The sequence below is a fragment of the Trachinotus anak genome, unplaced genomic scaffold, assembly GCF_046630095.1.
Source record: "Trachinotus anak isolate AG129_WGS33_773 ecotype Australia unplaced genomic scaffold, CSIRO_AGI_Tana_v1 ptg000011l, whole genome shotgun sequence".
In the NCBI taxonomy this organism is placed as follows: domain Eukaryota; kingdom Metazoa; phylum Chordata; class Actinopteri; order Carangiformes; family Carangidae; genus Trachinotus; species Trachinotus anak.
In genome coordinates, this window is record NW_027273862.1 from 21616521 (window position 1) to 21634268 (window position 17748).

Here is a 17748-nt window from a genome sequence, read left to right on the forward strand (position 1 = left end):
ACAGTCAAACCAACCAAGCGAAGTCGGTGACTGTTGAACCCGCCATTGGTCTGCTGTTTTCCCTCCCGGCTCATTACACTTTAATTACTTTTGATTAATCAACAGTGACATGTCAGTCGTGTGAGTTCCCCGAACAAGGAGAGTTCGTTGTCTGTCTAGTATTATTCCTGGAAGTGCAGTTTCCCTCCTCCAGCCTGTCTGGACACCTTGTTGGTATCACCTCACCCACATGATGCACAGTTATAATATATATATATATATATATTAAAATAAATAAATAAATAATAATAATATAACTGCATTAAGTCCTTTCTCATGCAGTTCCACAAGATAAAAGATGTCCTCTCTTAAACTACTGTATATTTGTGACATCGTTTTTAATATGGGGCAGGGCTCATTGCCCTGAATAAAGCTCACAGGAAGGGGAGGGGGGGGGGGGAGAGGGGTCACATGACGAGGTATGGCTTGTGCAGTCCGTCGGTGCTGCTGTGACCGACACACTACTGCGCGTCTTCCCCTCACCAGGACAAGCTTTGTGAACACCGAATAAGTCTCTTTTTTTCCTATCTTCGGACGGCAGAGAACTGTAAACAACAACAACAACAACAACAACAACAGTGACGCCTCAGTTTTAGCTCACGGCCCGGGGGGAGTCAAGTGCAGCCTGTCCTGCGCCGCACCGAGGACCCACCTGCGCCTGCAGCGGCGGCGCACCACCACCCTGCTCCGGGCTTCTTCTTCTTTTTTCCCCCGTTCTTCCTATAAGAGACAGAAAAGAAAAAAAAAGTGAAGTGTTTCCTGCGGTGCAGTCAGAACCGAAGGATGAAGCTCTCTCACGCCGCGGCCGCGCTCATCATCGCCTGGTCGGCGGTTTTAGGTGAGTCCGGATGACGACGTTGGACGCAGCTGGTTGGTCGAATACGGTTGTTGACGAGATAAACAGGTAGCGATTAATCGAACAGTCGATCGACAGAGAGTTAATTGACGACCAGAGGTCAAATGCGACTAAGTATATTTTAGGGGCTGCAAGTGATGATTATTTTCATTATTGATCAATCAGATGATTATTTTCCGTTTAATCTATGAAATGTCAGATAAATGTCATAGAAATAAACTCCCCAGAACTCAAGGTGACATCTTAACACGTTTGAGTTTACACTGAATTACACCATTGCAAAGCAGCAAAGTCACTCATTTGAGCTGAAAAACTTTTTTTTTTTTTTTTTTATTTCACAATTTTTGCTTGATAAACGTCTGAAATCACAAACAGAGTAGCTGTTGATTATTATCCTGACTATGGAGTAATCAATTAATTGGCAATAGTTTCAGCTAATTTACTCAAGTGCTATGCTTAAGTATAAATACTTCTACTCCACTACAATTTAGAGGGAAATATTTTTTAATTGAATTTATTTGACAACCAGTTAATAACCAGTCAGAAAATAATCAGGACATGAATCTATAATGAAAATAATTTAAATTAGCTCGACCACAACCAACTGCAACAAAAATGTTGCTTACACATTATCGCACAATAATAATAATAATAATGATAATGATAATAATATAGTATGGAAAATTGATAGTCACAGAGGTCTAGTTTCTGCATTGACTAAATTTACCTTAATAATTTTCAATGACTATTGTGTTATTATTATTTTGACATAAGTAAAGGATCTGAATACTTCTCCCACCACTGTTTTGGAACTATTTTGATATTACCTTAACTGAGTCCTTTTCACTAAAGTATGCCAAAAATTCTTTGGCTACAGCTTCTCAAATGTGAATATTTTCTGGTCTCCTTAATCTTCTATGAATGACAGCTTGAATTGATATGTGAATATAACAAGGGACCTCTTGGTGTAGGCCAATAACCAGCAAAAACTAAGATATATCCCTCCAAGTGGATGAGAGGACCCACAGCATGACAAAGTTTCACAAGGACATGTCTTTCCAAAGTCTAAAATCCAAGGGTCTGTTGTCCTCAGCTGTGTCAAAACAGACCCAAGAAGTACCTGGATTCTATTCTATTCTATTCTATTCTATTCTATTCTATTCTATTCTATTGCAATGTAATTCCCAGGTTTTGTTAATGCTGTGGACCAGCAGATTGGCCTCATTGTTGTGTCATTTGAGAGCTTCATGTGACTAGGATGGCTTTGTGTTGCACACAGCCCAGCAGGGGCCTACTGACAGTGTTAGTTTATGACCAGCTTGATCGCCCTGAACACATACAGGCCCCTTGGCTGGTGACACAGGAAAACAGGCCAACACAGTTGTAATTGTAGTTGCAGTATAGTTAGTTATTTATTTATTTTTTTTACCATTTAATGATCATTATAAAATACATGATTGTATAACTGTATGCTTAAGTTTTGTCTTCCACTCATCAACCTGGTGACCTTAGAGAGAATGAGTAGTATTGGGATACTGTTATTTTTTTTTTGTTATTCTCTCCACACCGACTGTCTCATAGTGGTATCTGCAGCTTCATACTTTGTACACACAGCCGCTTTTACCTCATGATCAGATTGCAGTGTTGTGTAAACCATCAGCTGTGTGTTTACTGGGTGAACAGCGAGGTGACACTGGGGTCAAGTTTCAGCGAGGCAGCAGGGGAGATGGTGTGTAATTGAGAGAGACTGAAGCACAGTGCTTTTTCCAGTAGGATCACTAGATTGTATTCATGTAGAAAGCTGAAGATTAAGGGAAGAGAGAAGAGGGAAGTGAGAAGACTGTGAAAGAGGGGAGAGTTCAGTCAGTTGGCTGAGTAATAAGTGACTAACCCTAACCCTAACCCTATTCTAAATGAGTCTCTCTCTCAGGCAACCAGCTACTATTCGGGGGCATCTTTTCAATTTCAAAAATCAATGTCAATACAATATAGCAGGTGGCAAGTGAATTTTGAAACCTACCAGCATTTGTAGCCTGTGGACAGAATAATTATTAATTAATAATTATTTTTTTCCTTAACAAGTAGTTTTTTTATTTTATTGGTCCTAAACAGTTGATAAGTACTTAATCATCTAAGTCTGACAGAACAGAATACACAAGTGCAAGTGCAAGACCTGAGCTGATGGAAAGTCAACCAAAGAGGAATAGTCTTGGCCATAAAATAACCACATTTCAGCTTGACTTCTTTGTAGACGTTCTGGGAAGTGTGATGCAAAAGGTGAAACTCCTGTATTGCATTACTTTATTATAACGAGAAGTTACGAGAAAGTTCTTTTGAAGGATATGAGCTGTTGGGTTGATAAGAACATGCGTCCTCAATAGCCACTGTGGCTTCCAAACAATATGTTTGAGAAGCACAGCCCCTATCGCACACACATAGACACACAACAGTGAGTTGGCAGTTTCCAGGGAATAAAGGTATTAATAGCTGACAATGCAAGTGTGAAAGTTGCCAGGTTGGCTGAGTTGCTAAATACCACTCGGTAATTCTGTGCTGAGGAGCCACATTTAGTATACCTAACAAGCATGGCTCTTGCCATGATTGGCCCTGTTCCATAAAGTGTCCCAGGAGGCCTCTCCAGTGATCGGTGTTGACCTCCCTCTTTTAGCTGTCTGTGGACCTCTGGTGGTGGATTGTGTGAAATGCTTTTGTGTACATGTACATGTGACACTGGTCATGGTGTAATAATCATGACTGTTATCATTTGCACTCGTTTTGTAACCTTTATCCAGCCAAATACAATAAAATCCAGATATTGAAATCTTATTCAATAGAAGTTACAAAGTTACCCAAATGTATTTAACTGCAAACTGACCTCCATTAGCAGTATAGCTCATCATCAGGTCATACTGTGCATTCATAATTTGAGATGAGCAGCATAACAATATTTCTTGTTAATGATTGTTGGGTGTTTTTAGTTTTGTGATTTTTGTTTTTAAGATGTTAACTTTTATCAACATGTTTTTTTTGTGTATTATTTTTAATAACGTGCCTCCCTGGTGATTACGTTCTCCCCAACAGGTTGTATCCAGGCTGTTACCCTTGAGGTGAAAGAGGGAAACTCCACCTGCATTAAGGCTGAGCTCTCCGCATCATTCTCCATCACATACAACACCTCCAGCAGCGCCGTATGTACAGCAACAACAGCGTTCTAGTTTCCGCCTCTGAAGGCATTAGAACAGTGCCATATTCCCTTCAGTGTATCACTAGTGCTGAAGCTCTTCATGAACACCAGCTATATCACTTGTGTTTCCTCAGAAAACAGTGCAGGTCCCTCTGCCTGACTCCGCCGCCGTCGATACAGGCAGCAGCTCCTGTGGCACAGACAGCGGCTCACCGTGGCTGGTGGCAGTGTTTGGACCCGGCCATGCACTGGGGCTGAGCTTTTCAACCAATGGGAGTCTGTACAGTGTCACCAACCTGACGCTGCAGTACAACCTCAGCGACACTTCCATTTTCCCTGATGCCAACAGCTCTGGTGAGAAACGATACTGCAACAGTAATGATAGTAGAGGGAGATGAAAAATGGCCCTCACTCTATCAGCATTTCATATCTTGTGCTGCTCATCTCACTTACAGGTTTTAGCAGCGGGTTGTGAAAATGAATATAGGCTAGCTTAATTTATGTTAATGAATTCAGGAGCTACCGCTAAAAACTGTAATTTCTGGTGTTTGCCCAGTAACAGCTGATCACAGGTCTAAACTGAATGTCTATTGTAATTATTTATAGCTTTAGTTACTTGTAAATGATGAGAGCTAAACTTGATGAGATTTAATAATGGATTCAAAAGGATTTGGATTTGATAAGAGAATTCGATAATAAATCCAGATTCAATTAATTGATATCGAACCCCAACCCTAACTATATCTCAATAATAGATTTAACAGGCTGATTGTGTTTGCAGTGAACAACGCCATATTTACAGGCACCACCAGCAACCAAAAGTTAACTTTACAGTATGATTCAGTAGGTAAAGATGTGTTGTATCGCTGTTTTAGATTATTGTTTTATTGTTTTCTAGTGTAGAACAGAAAAGTACAAATGGCATCATATATGACAGGTAATGTAACTAATTTGTTGTTTGTTTGATTGTGTCCTAGATGTGGTCACTGTGGTGTCAGCTTCAGTTGGGATCTGGGCAGCAATCAACACCACCTACCGCTGTCTGAGCCCCACTGCTTTTAGAGTTGGTGAAGAAACCGTCACTTTCTCTGATATGAGGCTAGAGGCGTACATGCCCGGAAACGACCTGAGCCCAGCAGGTACGACACTGATTCTGATTTTGGGCGGGTTTCTAGGGTGACCGGCTCCTTAATGGTCGATAAGACATTTCTTTTTTCTTGTCACAGAAAGCGTATGTGTGGCAGATAAGGCCAGTACTACAGTTCCACCCACCACTTCTGCTGCAACTACTACAACAGCACCTTCAGTACCAACCCCTGCAGGAACACCTGACCGGGGCTCCTACTCTATAAACAACGGCAATGGCACAGTTTGTCTCCTGGCCCAGATGGGACTGCAGTTCAACATCTCCTATCTCTCTAAATCTCAGAATAAGGTAAAGTAGAGCTTCATGAGCTGGGACCCCTCATGGCAAAAATAATTGTTGAATGATTTAAAAAAAAAAATACAAATAGTTTTAACAAACTTGACATGAATCAACCTTTTCTTTACTTTGCCAGACTGTCCAGGATTTGGTAAACTTGGCTCCCAATCTGACAAGTTCATCAGGATCATGTGAAGCCAGCAGAGCTACCTTGGTTTTGACACAAGAGCAAACAACCACACTCAACTTCACCTTCACTCTGGTAAATTCATCCCTTTTTTTAATATTCAACTAACGGTGAGTTTGTTTTTGTTTGTGTGTGTGTGTGTAGATACAAGTATCCATTGATCTCTTCCTCCAATCCACAGAACTCCACAACCAACAAATACCACCTAAGTGGGATAGCTCTTTTTGCTAATTGGTCCGATATGACTGGTATGTAATTTGAACTGTAAAATGTTTTGTTTTTTTTTCTTGGTTCTGACTTGTTTAAATTAAAGAAATACTAATCCACTTCTCTCTGCAGCTCCCTTCTCAGCCAGTAACATTAGTCTGAACTACCTGCGGAGTACGCTGGGCCACTCCTACATGTGCAACGCAGAGCAAACTTTGGATGTGGTACCAACCTTCTCTCTCAACACATTCAGACTGCAGGTCCAACCTTTTGGAGTCACCACCAACCAGTTTGCCACAGGTATAACTGCTTTCTTTTTGTCATTTTATTCCAACTTTTCTCTGTCTTTTTCCTCTGGCCTCAATTTTGTTTGTGATGGTGCCATTTGTTTGGAGTAGGAAGTATCCTGTGGCCCGGGAAAGCAGCCATAGTCTGATTACCATCTCACTGAAGTTGGTGGTTGCTAGGAGCAGTTAACCTTTGTATGATGGTTGTCAAAATATGCAGACTTCAAGGAATAGACATTTTGGGGAATTTGCTTAATTGCTTTCATGCCAAGAGTGAGATGAAAACATCAAGTATATCACATCTCCTTATAAAACCATAACTTGTTGTAATTACATTTGTTTGTGTACAGATGAAACAAAAGCTATACAACATGTTAACCAATGAGCTTTAGAGGTGTTGTATATTTTATCACTTTGGAGAGAGTCAGGGTAGTTGTTTCCTCCTGTTTCCAGTCTTTACTCCAAGCTAAACATCAGCTGTTGTTTCATATTTGGCGTACAGACATGAGAGCGGTGTCTGTCTTCTCATCTAATTCTTCACAAGAATGCGTGCAATTCCTCACGTGTCAAACTGTTCCTTTGAGAGCTGTTATTTCTGTAAGCAGACTTACAACTTGTTTCGCTGCATCAAGCTCATCTGCACTTGTTGCCAATTTTGCAGCAATTTTTTCCGTCACAGTTGTTATGGCTCTGGTGCAGAAAGGTTAGTGCTACCGACAAACATCTGATTGGCTTGGGCATTTCTCCAAACAGCCATTAATGAGCACAACACCAGAACTATGTGGAAAAAAATCAGAGATGTGTGTAGAGAGTTTTTGTGGTGAGGAGCGGGGCTTATGCAGTCTTGCATCAACAAGGTCAACAGTTCAGAGTCACCCTTCAGTAATAATCCATCTATTAAAGCTGGGGCATTTACTGATTCTGCGATCCAACTTTTGATTCTCGCCTTTTCTGTCTCCAGCGGAGGAGTGTCAGATGGACCAAGACCAGATGCTCATCCCCATCATCGTTGGGGCAGCTCTTGCCGGCCTGGTGCTGATTGTGCTCATTGCGTACCTAATAGGCAGGAAGAGGAGCCATGCTGGATATCAGACCATCTGAATGGAGCCTTCATCTAACTTAAACCTGACAGACTCAATAGTGGAGAGATGAACCTTAGCGTGTGAATGAGTAAGTGTACACGAGCATGAGTGAATGGAAGCAGTTGTTTGTCTGGGGTGAGAGCATGTTTTTGCATATCCTATGTGACCTCTGGATAGTTTATTTCCCTTCCATTTCTCTGTGGAATGATGATGACAAGGCAAATAACTGCTAAGTTTAGATGGCGTGCATCTTGATGAAGCTTGAGAGGACTGAGTCTCCACATAATCAAGGATGGATGCCGTTCATTTTGAATTTGCTTTAGTAAGTTCACCATCAGCTGTTTGGCTCTACTCTTATTTCATTATGTTCTAGGGACTGATTGAATTTGCTTGAACACGTGTTTGTTGTTGTTAGCTATGGAAAATGTTCATATCCCATGCATTGTGAGAGGGAGAGTCAATTGAACTGTAGCACAAAGCTTTTTTTTTTTTTTTTTAAGTTCCAATGAAAAAGTTTGACAATATAGGATGTCTACACAAGTAAAAACATTCAAAGTGGAGTTTTATTCTTACACATGCTCACTAGTATCTTTTAACTTCATGAGTATATGATAATTCCAGTGACTTTAAGAGAAGGGAATGCTGTGAATGTGTGTCGTTTTCAATCATATTCCTCCACATGGGAGACTGATAAAACCTGAATTGCCCCATCGGTGCACTGAGGCACAAGAGGGTAACTGGTAATTGTGGCGATACAAATGTGGATTGCTGCTTTGCATAAACAGTGCGGAGTGGTCCAGCCACGCCCAGAGTGCGGCTCCGCATTACTAAAATGTATTTAGCAGGCCAAGTGAACAGGTGCATGGGTAAATTTTCTATTCCTGCTTTTCCCCACCCTCTCCCAAAACAAATGTCAAATATGAACTGTAGTGATTTGATCTTTTATTTTTTATAGAAAATGATGTGATCTCATTTTCTATTATGCATCTTACAGAAAGTTAATAAAAACCTTAAAAATTAAGATTTTTTTTTGGAGTTTTTCACGCAACAGTACCTTTTTTGTGATTTGTTATCTTAAGTTTTGTGTGAAATAAACATGGCTGTTTACTCAGAGCTGTTCAACCAGGTGTACATCACACAGAAAACTCAGAGCTGGGATCAACGCCAAGGTTTTTTCCGTCCAGTGCAACAAAATCTGATATCAGTAGTACAGCGGTTTAAAGGGCCCCAAAACCCAAACACAGGACGAACTGTACACACCGTTGTTAAAAAAAAGAGAGCAGCCCTTTCAGTTGTGGTTACATTGCTTCAACATAGTGCACTTGAATTAACTGCATCAAATCAATATAATTCACATTGGATTACCACAGCATGTTCTGCCAGTATGGATCATCATGGCATCGTCAGTCAACTAGACATTTATTCCCCAGTGTCTGACCTTTTGGAGTAAAGTGCATAATTCCACATTTTAACAAAAGGAAATATTCACTTCTATATAAACTACATTAATTCAAATGGAAATGTCAGCTCATACAGCATATTACTAAGAATAATCTTCTGATCATATATTTACATTTAGATTTTGTGGCTGTCTCGACATATGATTAAGACATAAGCCACATGTAGTAGATACTGTGAAATGACATCAGGTAAAAAAAAAGAAAAAAAAAGGTGCAAACAAGCTGCTGGATGCTTCTCCCAGTGGAATGTGTATTGAGTTTGAGCAACAGTTGAGTCAGTTTGGGTCATGACTCCTCTGCAACGATGCGAGATTGACATGACACCCGCAGCTTAGTCAAGGTTGACATGGGGAGACTTCCTGGTTCGGTGAAGATTTTCTAGGAAGGGCAAGAAACAGGATTATGGGATTAAAGATGGAAAATCACAGGGGGTATTTTAAATTTAATTTCATTTTATTTTACCTGCATGAAAGTGTGACATTCATCGACAAATGGTCCATGGGTGATCTGCTTGAAAAATTGGCAGACGTCTGGGAGTGACTGGGCCTGTTGAATCAGAGTCTGGTTGTGGTGGATCAGTGTCAGAGCTACACGGAACAGGATTTTCGAGCCTTCATAAAACAGGCAATCCCAAATCCTCAGAACTGTCTGCGGAAAAAGAAAGAAGTAAATCCTACCAGTGAACACATCCGTAGTGATGCACATTATGAAATTTTACCTGCGCTGTGAACAAACATCTAAACTGCAGACAAATGCTAAAAGTTAGTAATAGGACTGATTAGAGACATCAACAGCAAACAAACATCAACAAGTTATAGTATGTTGTATGAAAAGTCACATCTGAGTGCAAGCAAACTACTGAAAACGCTAAAATACTATTGTTCATCATTGGAGTTGTTAGGATGATATTTTAATGACTTACCCTCTAGTGCTTTTTGCACAGTAAATGCAGAGGATAAAGAAAATTGAAGAAAACTAACTGCATATAATTATCATACAACCATCAGTTCAGTTGTTCTTCTCCATATGTCCTTCCTTTCACTATGCTGCACTTTCTCACCAGCGACCGCAAAATTTGCGACTTGAGTATTTCAGGATGAGCAGAGGAAAAACTTGGACTCTGCAGCGGTAACCTTGAATCAATCTTGGTGGGAAATTGGTGACGAATCATGTCCCAGCAATTACTATTGGTTGGCGACGGTGCCTGAGAGTGGGCGTGAAATCTTGAGGGAATAGCAAGAACATCTGCAAGTATTACACCCTCCCAGTAAAGGTTCATGTGTGTTTGGGGAACTGACATACCAGTCCACACCCTCTCCAGGCCAGCAGAGGGAGTTAGCAACAACAAAGGCTGTTGTATATGGTGGATCGGCCATTCCCAAGAAAAGGAGGAATAAAATGCAAATTTTATTTATCTGTTATCTGAATCCATTCAAACCAGCACTGGTATAGAACATGTGGATTTGGTGAATTGTGTAGTATGGTGAATGGTGTTTTTTTTCACAGAGCTTTTTTTTGTTTGAGATTAGAAGCTGTAAACACTAAGTTTAGAACAATGTTGCTGTTATACATATATATACATTCACATAATGGGAAAGACATTTGCACCTACTGTGTATGTATGTCTGATTTGTCCAGTCAGTCCGATATCGAGCTTTCATAATGTGTTCATTAAGAAATTTTGATCAATTGGAGTGACATCTCGACACTCACCTCTACTGGCAAGATGTCTATGTAGAGGCAGATGAACCATCGGGAGACCACCAGGGTCCACATGACGTTATGATCTACCATAGTCTGCCAGACTCCGGGGATTTTCATTTTCACTAGCTCCCCTAACACCTCCTGGTCCGTCTTCAGCCCCAGCATGGCTGGACTGTAGTAGTCTGTAACCCACACACACACATGATTGTGAGTTATTCATTGCTCTTAATGAATGGACTGCAAACAGAAATAAACAAATCCATTTTATGATACAAAACAGCTTAAATGGAAAACCCAGTTATATGAAATTTCCTATGTTATCAAACTGCTGCTATCACATTTTTTTTCTAATTTATGGTTGTATTTCTTTGTTTCAGTGAGTGTAACTTAAAAAGGAAAACATGCTGTAGGTCTTTAGCCAAGGGCAGATATAGACCATGTGACCTCTTATGAGATTATTCTTAGCCCAGAGCAAAGGAACAACCGGAAAACACACACGCACCTGTGAAGAGACCAGAGCGGTGCCAAACAGTGAACACACAAACACACCTGGTAAAATTCTGCCGAGTAGTGCATCCATCAGCCAGAAGGATTTCTCTTCATCTTTTGTGATGATAAGCAGATACCCAGCTATGAAGTTCATCCCCTGAAGACAAAAGAGAGACACTCAGGCTGCACATGAAAAGAGCATGTAAAGCTCCATAATAAAGCATCCAGAGGAGAGACCAATAAGTGTGCACTGAACATGAAATAAAGAAACAAATAACTAATTCAAATTAAAAGAGGCTACCTGAGTATGGTTAGAGATAAATGGGTTTTAGTTATACTACATGAGAGATGAAACCATCAACACAGCCCTGCTGTATGTTTGAATTGCAAAACAAGCCACATATGCTCTGGTGAATGAAATTTGCCTTTCAAATGCTAATAATTAGCACAGGGCTAAACTGAGCTGACACTGACACAAACATACTTTGTTTAGATACATAAACATGAGCATGGGAGTATTAACTGGAGTTATTAAGTACTGATAATGCTGTAGAAAAAGGTTTTTTACATAGTAAATGATATCTTGCCAGACTTTATATTATATATATATCCCTTCCATTAAGCATGCTAAACTTTGCAGTATCAACTTAATTTTGCATATAAAAATTTAAGGACATTTTAAATAATTTCTGTTCAATAGTCCTCAAAAAAAAAATGAACTGAAGCCCTCAGTGCATTTCAGTCATACAGCACTATACAAAATAATGAAACAATGTGAAATACTTGTCCTTTCCCACATTACCAACACAGAATCACAACACAAGGTCATTGACAACACCAAATATAGTCCCAGTAACAATTTTCAACTTAGGTATGGTCTTATGCCAAAATCCATTTTAGGCCGGATGCTCAGTAGTTCAGAATTACCTGGCAGTATCCCACAGCTGGATTGTGGTGACCATAAGCCAGCAGCACATTGTACAAAGCTTTCTGCAGACAGGGGTTGGATGTCTTGCGGAACTGGATGTTGTCTGGAAATGTTCTGTTCAAGTCTGAAAGAAAGAGACCACACAGACACTCATCATTACTCCGTGCTGTGTGTCTGTGTGCGTATACGAATACGAGAGTGAGTGGAAAATACACAGCAGTAAAGAGAAAGTTTGCAGTCTTGTATTCAGATTATGTTGAAACACTAACTTGAAAATCTAAACTTTTAAGGCTTTAAAAAAAAAAAAAACAGTGGAAAATGCTGTAGCACTTAAAGGAGCTGCATTACATGTAACAGATTTTTTTTTTTGTCGTTTTGTTTTACTGGCCTTACAGTACTGTATTTGATCATTTCACTAGTACCTAAAAGAATGCATCCCCATCCCTTGTGTACTTTCAATGCCGTGCCATTTTCGCTCTGAATGTCCTATCTGTATCTCACACAAGGAAACATCGGCAGTTTAGCTGGTCTGCTTGAAGAGCAGTTACACTTACTCACGAGGCCAAACATACTGACTACAAGACTTAAGTATTTTGTAAACTGTACACGCTCTGAAACACCAAACTGTTGGGCATTGTTGTGCCCTGTGTGGCTGACTATTGCCTGTAGGTTCTGCAGTGTGGCCGGCACCGCTGGCTATAGTCAGCATTTATCGTCAACCACTGAGCTGAATCAGCAAACTGAGTCGGCCTCAGTGGCAGTCATTGGGAAAGAATTCCCTGACTGGGTGTTCTAATGAAAACTGTTATGAAATTAATTGGCTAATTAATTTTACATGTTCATGATGATCTTTGGATTAGAAACATTATTTTAACGTTATTCCTCCTGATCAGGGGTTAGGTAGAGGTTCAAGTGGAATGTTCAACAGAAGACATGAGGCAATACATCTGTATGTCTTTTGCTGGTGCTAGTTCTTTTTTGATGTGTGTCAGGGCTCTCAACTGCTCAAACTGTTCACAGCCTGACCTGTGCAGATGGTCTCCATCACTTTGTGGTCGTGCTGGGCTCCGAGCAGGGACTGGTAGTATCCTGGGTTCTTCTCTAACTGGTCTTGAGCTCCACTGGCTGCCATCCAGATCAGAGCCCGGTGCTCATTGGGAATCCCCTTACGCACGTAACGCTTTACTGAAGGAGAGGGGGAACACTTAAGTTTAATCCCCACTTTTATTTCATGCCAGACTCACTCCTTGAGGATATGTGTGTGTTCAGTTTTCACACTTACATTTTACATTCTTCTGCACTTTGCTTTTGCCCTTCAGTAGTTTGGACCATTTGATGGAGCGTCGAGTGAGCACAACTAGATACTCAGACATGAGTTCCTCATATGACTCATAATCAAAGTCCTCCGAGCGCTCAAAGCCGTATGGATCCACCCTGGGCCCAAAAACAAAAGGTTAGAAACTTTTAACAACTGATGTTAACACTTTTAAGGACTGTTTTCAGTCAGTATATCATCAGAATTACCAAGCATTCACATCATAGCACAATAAACCTTAAACAACAATCTTTTGTAGCATGTGTATCCACATTACCTACATCTACAGTCTGGTTCTAGATGAAAAAGTCGTGGGTGTAGATGGCTCAACCTAATGCCTTTAGGTAACTCGATAATCTTCCTGCAGCTTAGCAAAGTCATCCCAGCGAAGGAAAGGCACCTACAGACCAGCAGTGTGGTCGGATACTAGGTCTGTTCTGAACATGTTCAAACACAACAGACCTTACAGCATGTGTTGCCCCCCAGTCCAGGCTTTAACTGGTGTGGCTGTGCAAATACTGGGTGAAAATAAAGGTATTAATATGCAAAGATTATGTTCCTCATCATGGAATGTCCTTGTTGGCAAAAACAAAAGCAAGGGTACATGCTGGATGTTTCAGTGTGGAGTTTGTGAACGTGGCACCTGATTTCAGGTGTTGGTTTGGGTTATCACTGTTTGTTTGAACAATGTGACAGCCCTCCTTCTCATGGAAAGCAATCATTTAACATATACTGAAGAGTGAAGTATCAGTTCAACACATCTACAGAAAAGCCAAAATGCTTTTTGTCTACATGTAGATAGAGTGGATAAACTGCACTATTTTAAGTGAAATTCACCTGAAGTCCAAGATACACTCAGCTGCCAGTTTACTAAGTACACAGAGATAAACGGTCATATACAACTGCCCTATACCATAACCGTCTGACCTGCATGAAGGTTATAATGTTCAGTTTTTATTAGAACTGTTTTAGAGAGTTGCTGAGTTAACTTCATGAAGGGTGTATCTAAAATTTAGTGTACCCTTATAAATATAAACGTAGTGAAAACAATGTTATACTTGGAGGTGTTTTTATCTAGCCTGTCCTAATTGATATTAATGTGTTGGGACAAAATATTAAAAACAACTTTAAAATTCAACAAAACCACAAACTATAGCTTCAAAATTGCCCATTAGGTTAAAATAACACTTCTGTAAAATAGCTATATATATATATATATATATATATATATATATATATATATCTCCGTAAAAACATGGTAGAGTAGGATTTATTATAAGGCTGTCGTATCAGACTGCATTCGTTGTATCCAATAAAGTGGCAATCTGAGATCAACTGTTTTGTTTTCTATATGTACAAACATTAGCTAATTATATTTGTAAATTTTGAAAAATCTAAAATTTAATTTGAATTATAATTTGCCCAGTTTCTAATTAGCAAGCATCAGTAGGCAATTGCAAAACTCCTAAAGAAGGAATACAACTCTGTAAATCAGATTATTCATCACCTGAGTCCATTTATTCAAGCGACCTATGAAATGCAGTCTGTCCAGAGTACAATAATTTTGCATTATCCCTACCAAAGCTGGACTACCAGCCAGGCAAAGTGGGGGAATACACAGATCCTCAGGGGCCCCAAGACCTCCAGGTTTACTCCACTCTACTTCTGTCTACATCATTTTTCTGTATCAAGTAGTTAACACACAGAAAAACTTGGGCAATGTATTATTCCAACATAGGAGAATTTAAGGCCGCAATCAACAGTCATTTTCACTATGAGTCTGACAGTTATATCCTTTAATAATTAAGTAATTGTTCAGTGAATAATGAATCACAACAGTCATTGTTCTCTGGAGCCCATGTTAACATATGCAAATTGCTTCATTTTGTTTGACCAACAAACTAGAAAATATTCACAATTGAAAAGCTCAAGTTCATTTTGGGCATTTTGCTTGACAAAACACCTAAAACCATTAATGATTTGTCACATTTCCTGTGAGTCAACTAAAAGACTTGGTTTTGGTGGCTGAGGAAATAATACAACTGCCATGTATAGTTGGGCTCATTAGGGGCCCAACTACGGTTTTTTATTTATTTATTTATTTTTTGCCCCAGGGTCCCTTACGAGGTGAATCCAGCCATAACCTCAACACATGTATCACTACATTAAAACTTACATTTTATGAGGGAAAAGAACTACAAACAAACTAAGCAGCAGTTATCAATATGTGACATTGTGGAAGAGGAGTTTGCTCAAAATATCTGTAACGGTTCATGTAACGAACTAAAGCGGTTAGTTAGCTAACGTTACTGCTCCTATTTTCAAAGAATAACACAATCACCTGCTTTAGCGTCTACTTATTCGGTAATTTATTCAACTATAGATGACTTTACACAGTGGATAAAATGTGGTTTTCAACGTTTAAGCAGTCTGAGTCGATCATTTCAGTCCAGCGTTGAGTTAGCTAACGTTACCTGTCCACTCTGTCTTTAGCTCCACCGTCGGCGGAGCGGGTCCGGTCGGTCGCCTTGTTGTCCCTCTCCATCGCCTCCTCTGCTCCGCTGATCTGCTGAAAAATCCGCGCTAGTGTCTCACCATGTATCCGCCGCGTTGTTTTCTCCAAGAATCAGAGCAGAAGTTGACCACAAACATGCCCCTCGAAGTCACGGCTAAAGTTGAGGCAAGTCGGCGTTCACTTTCTCCATGTTTGCGTGCGGAGAGACGGGGACGAGACGCTGCTGCTTTTTCTTCTCTACCCTGGGATTAAACATGCTATATTCTCGAAGACGGAGAAGCCGTAAAAAGCATGCTTAAGATCCCCCCCCCCCCCCCCAAAAAAAAACAACCAACAACTCGTTTTAGCTCTAATGTTTTATCGATCGATGGATGTTCAAGCCGTGTGGTCGAGAGCGGAGTTTGCTGAGTTTTATCGCCATCCACATGCACCTGCTGCCGGTGCTCCCCCTGACCCCGGAGTGCAGAGAACCGTCCTGTGGCTCTAATAACAGGATCCAAACATGACGACCTGGCGGATTAATGCTTCCCGGTGTAATCCAAGTAACTCCAGTCACTTCCACTCCTCTCGTCCGGACTGCTCCGTGGAGGATTTCGGACTCGTGACGTTTGCCCCGGGACACCCACGTCAATCAGACCTAATGCTGCTTTCAAATGTCTCCCGTAACATCCTACTTCGGAGCTCTCGCAGTTATGGCGAAATGTGACTTATGATGCATTCACGAAGCTTTGGAGAGGAGAAAAAAAAAAAAAAAAAAGTGGAGCTGCAGTGGTTTTAATTAATTCAGGATAACCCACAAAATCCCTTACCATTGTAAACACCCAGGTCGACTCAAACCTTCTCTACAGACAATACTACATGCTTACATCCGCTACATGGACGACAATGACTTTACAAATCACTTTAAAACTGTTGTAATGGAGCTACTGGTCATTTCTTCACAGTGATTAGCAGTAGAACAGTAAATAGTAAAATGGGCTTGCTGCTAATGTGACAAGTTGACGGTGCTTGATGTGAGAATGCTCACTCTAACCCTGAAGACTGTGGTGTTTGCATCGGTGAGTAGCCTACAATTATTATCTCTTTTTAAACACTTATTTATTGATTTGTATACCTGCTTGGTGCTTGTTTGCACTGTGGTCCATGAGATATGACGCCTTGTTTCCCTGTATGATTACATGCATGTGTGTGGAAATGACAATAAAGCTGAACATGAACTTCTTTTCTCATAATGTTCTTTTGAGGTGTTAAAGCTGGTGAAAACTATCCTTTTAACTTGAACCTAACCGTACCCTAAGCCTAACAAGTTATCTGTGCCTTGAAATATCTAAAATTTCACTGTGATCTGTTTTTATTCAGTTCAATTCTACTTTAGTTATACCTGTAAGTTATAACTAGCATAACTCTCCAACAGATACGCACTCAGACACAAAGCTAGAAAAATTCAAAGAATATAAACTATATGTGAATTTTGCAATAAATAACTATAATATATAACTATAACATAAATATTAGATACTTAAAGTTGTGATATTGTGCATAAACGCATTAATGGCAGCAAAGGAGATAAAGGACTTTAATTTTACAACATCTAGTTTGAATGTTCAGTAATATACTTATTGGTATATTGACTATATATGAGAATACATAGCAATCTTTGTCTTGCACTAAGCAACTGCAACATTGAGGTAAACAGACGTTTCAGAACATTTTGTTAAAGCGTTCAATATTTATTTGGCATTAAACATATTTCATTAACATCAACTATGACACAGATACAGCCTGCAACGCAGCTTCTTCCTTGATCTTAATATGTCCGATAACACGTGAAGGCAGCAAAAATGGTAAGAAGCCGCGCCCTCTTCAGCACAGCCACGTAGCTCAGGTAAACTCAGCGATCTGTGAACCTGAGCCTCTCCTGGTCCATTAAAATATGCCTTCTTTTGATTCAAAGATATCTTCTGCATCGGTGATTGAAGGCTCCCACAGTCATTGAAAACCATTTGATGTTTACACATATAACAGAGATAAATAATAATAATAATAATAATAATAATAACAAATAAGGCCTA

The 17748-nt window shown here is 40.0% G+C and overlaps 2 protein-coding genes across 3 annotated transcripts; one reads left to right on the top strand and one right to left on the bottom strand.

Moving 5' to 3' along the window:
* The first annotated feature begins 451 nt into the window (after window positions 1-451).
* lamp1a (lysosomal associated membrane protein 1a) lies at window positions 452-8286 on the top strand. 2 transcript variants are annotated; one of them, XR_011692632.1, is made up of 10 exons: window positions 452-877; window positions 3977-4083; window positions 4214-4433; window positions 5057-5218; window positions 5306-5514; window positions 5639-5764; window positions 5871-5937; window positions 6029-6196; window positions 7145-7410; window positions 7443-8286. XR_011692632.1 is itself a non-coding variant. In XM_071488932.1 (9 exons), the coding sequence occupies exons 1-9, from the start codon at window positions 823-825 to the stop codon at window positions 7282-7284; spliced, it is 1254 nt and encodes a 417-aa protein (XP_071345033.1). In that variant the 5' UTR covers window positions 452-822; the 3' UTR covers window positions 7285-8286. The 2 variants fall into 2 exon arrangements, 1 of the variants encoding a protein (XP_071345033.1); XM_071488932.1 differs by having other exon boundaries at window positions 7145-8286.
* grtp1a (growth hormone regulated TBC protein 1a) lies at window positions 8195-16312 on the bottom strand. The gene is made up of 8 exons (XM_071488934.1): window positions 15636-16312; window positions 13129-13280; window positions 12873-13031; window positions 11846-11970; window positions 10979-11075; window positions 10439-10611; window positions 9188-9373; window positions 8195-9103 (listed from the first exon to the last, which is right to left on the bottom strand). The coding sequence occupies exons 1-8, from the start codon at window positions 15704-15706 to the stop codon at window positions 9011-9013; spliced, it is 1056 nt and encodes a 351-aa protein (XP_071345035.1). The 5' UTR covers window positions 15707-16312; the 3' UTR covers window positions 8195-9010.
* Between the last annotated feature and the right edge of the window lie 1436 nt (window positions 16313-17748).

What these genes read in the sequence shown, in the direction of transcription:
- lamp1a (XM_071488932.1), top strand. Translation starts at nt 823, where the DNA reads ATGAAGCTCTCTCACGCCGCGGCCGCGCTCATCATCGCCTGGTCGGCG. An exon ending in TCAACTTCACCTTCACTCTG is followed by an intron (nt 5,765 to 5,870) that starts GTAAATTCATCC and finishes TCCAATCCACAG; the next exon opens with AACTCCACAACCAACAAATA. An exon ending in TAATTGGTCCGATATGACTG is followed by an intron (nt 5,938 to 6,028) that starts GTATGTAATTTG and finishes TTCTCTCTGCAG; the next exon opens with CTCCCTTCTCAGCCAGTAAC.
- grtp1a (XM_071488934.1), bottom strand. Translation starts at nt 15,706, where the DNA reads ATGGAGAGGGACAACAAGGCGACCGACCGGACCCGCTCCGCCGACGGT. An exon ending in CAGCTGTGGGATACTGCCAG is followed by an intron (nt 11,076 to 11,845) that starts GTAATTCTGAAC and finishes TTTTGTCTTCAG; the next exon opens with GGGATGAACTTCATAGCTGG. An exon ending in TAGACATCTTGCCAGTAGAG is followed by an intron (nt 9,374 to 10,438) that starts GTGAGTGTCGAG and finishes CTTTTTCCGCAG; the next exon opens with ACAGTTCTGAGGATTTGGGA.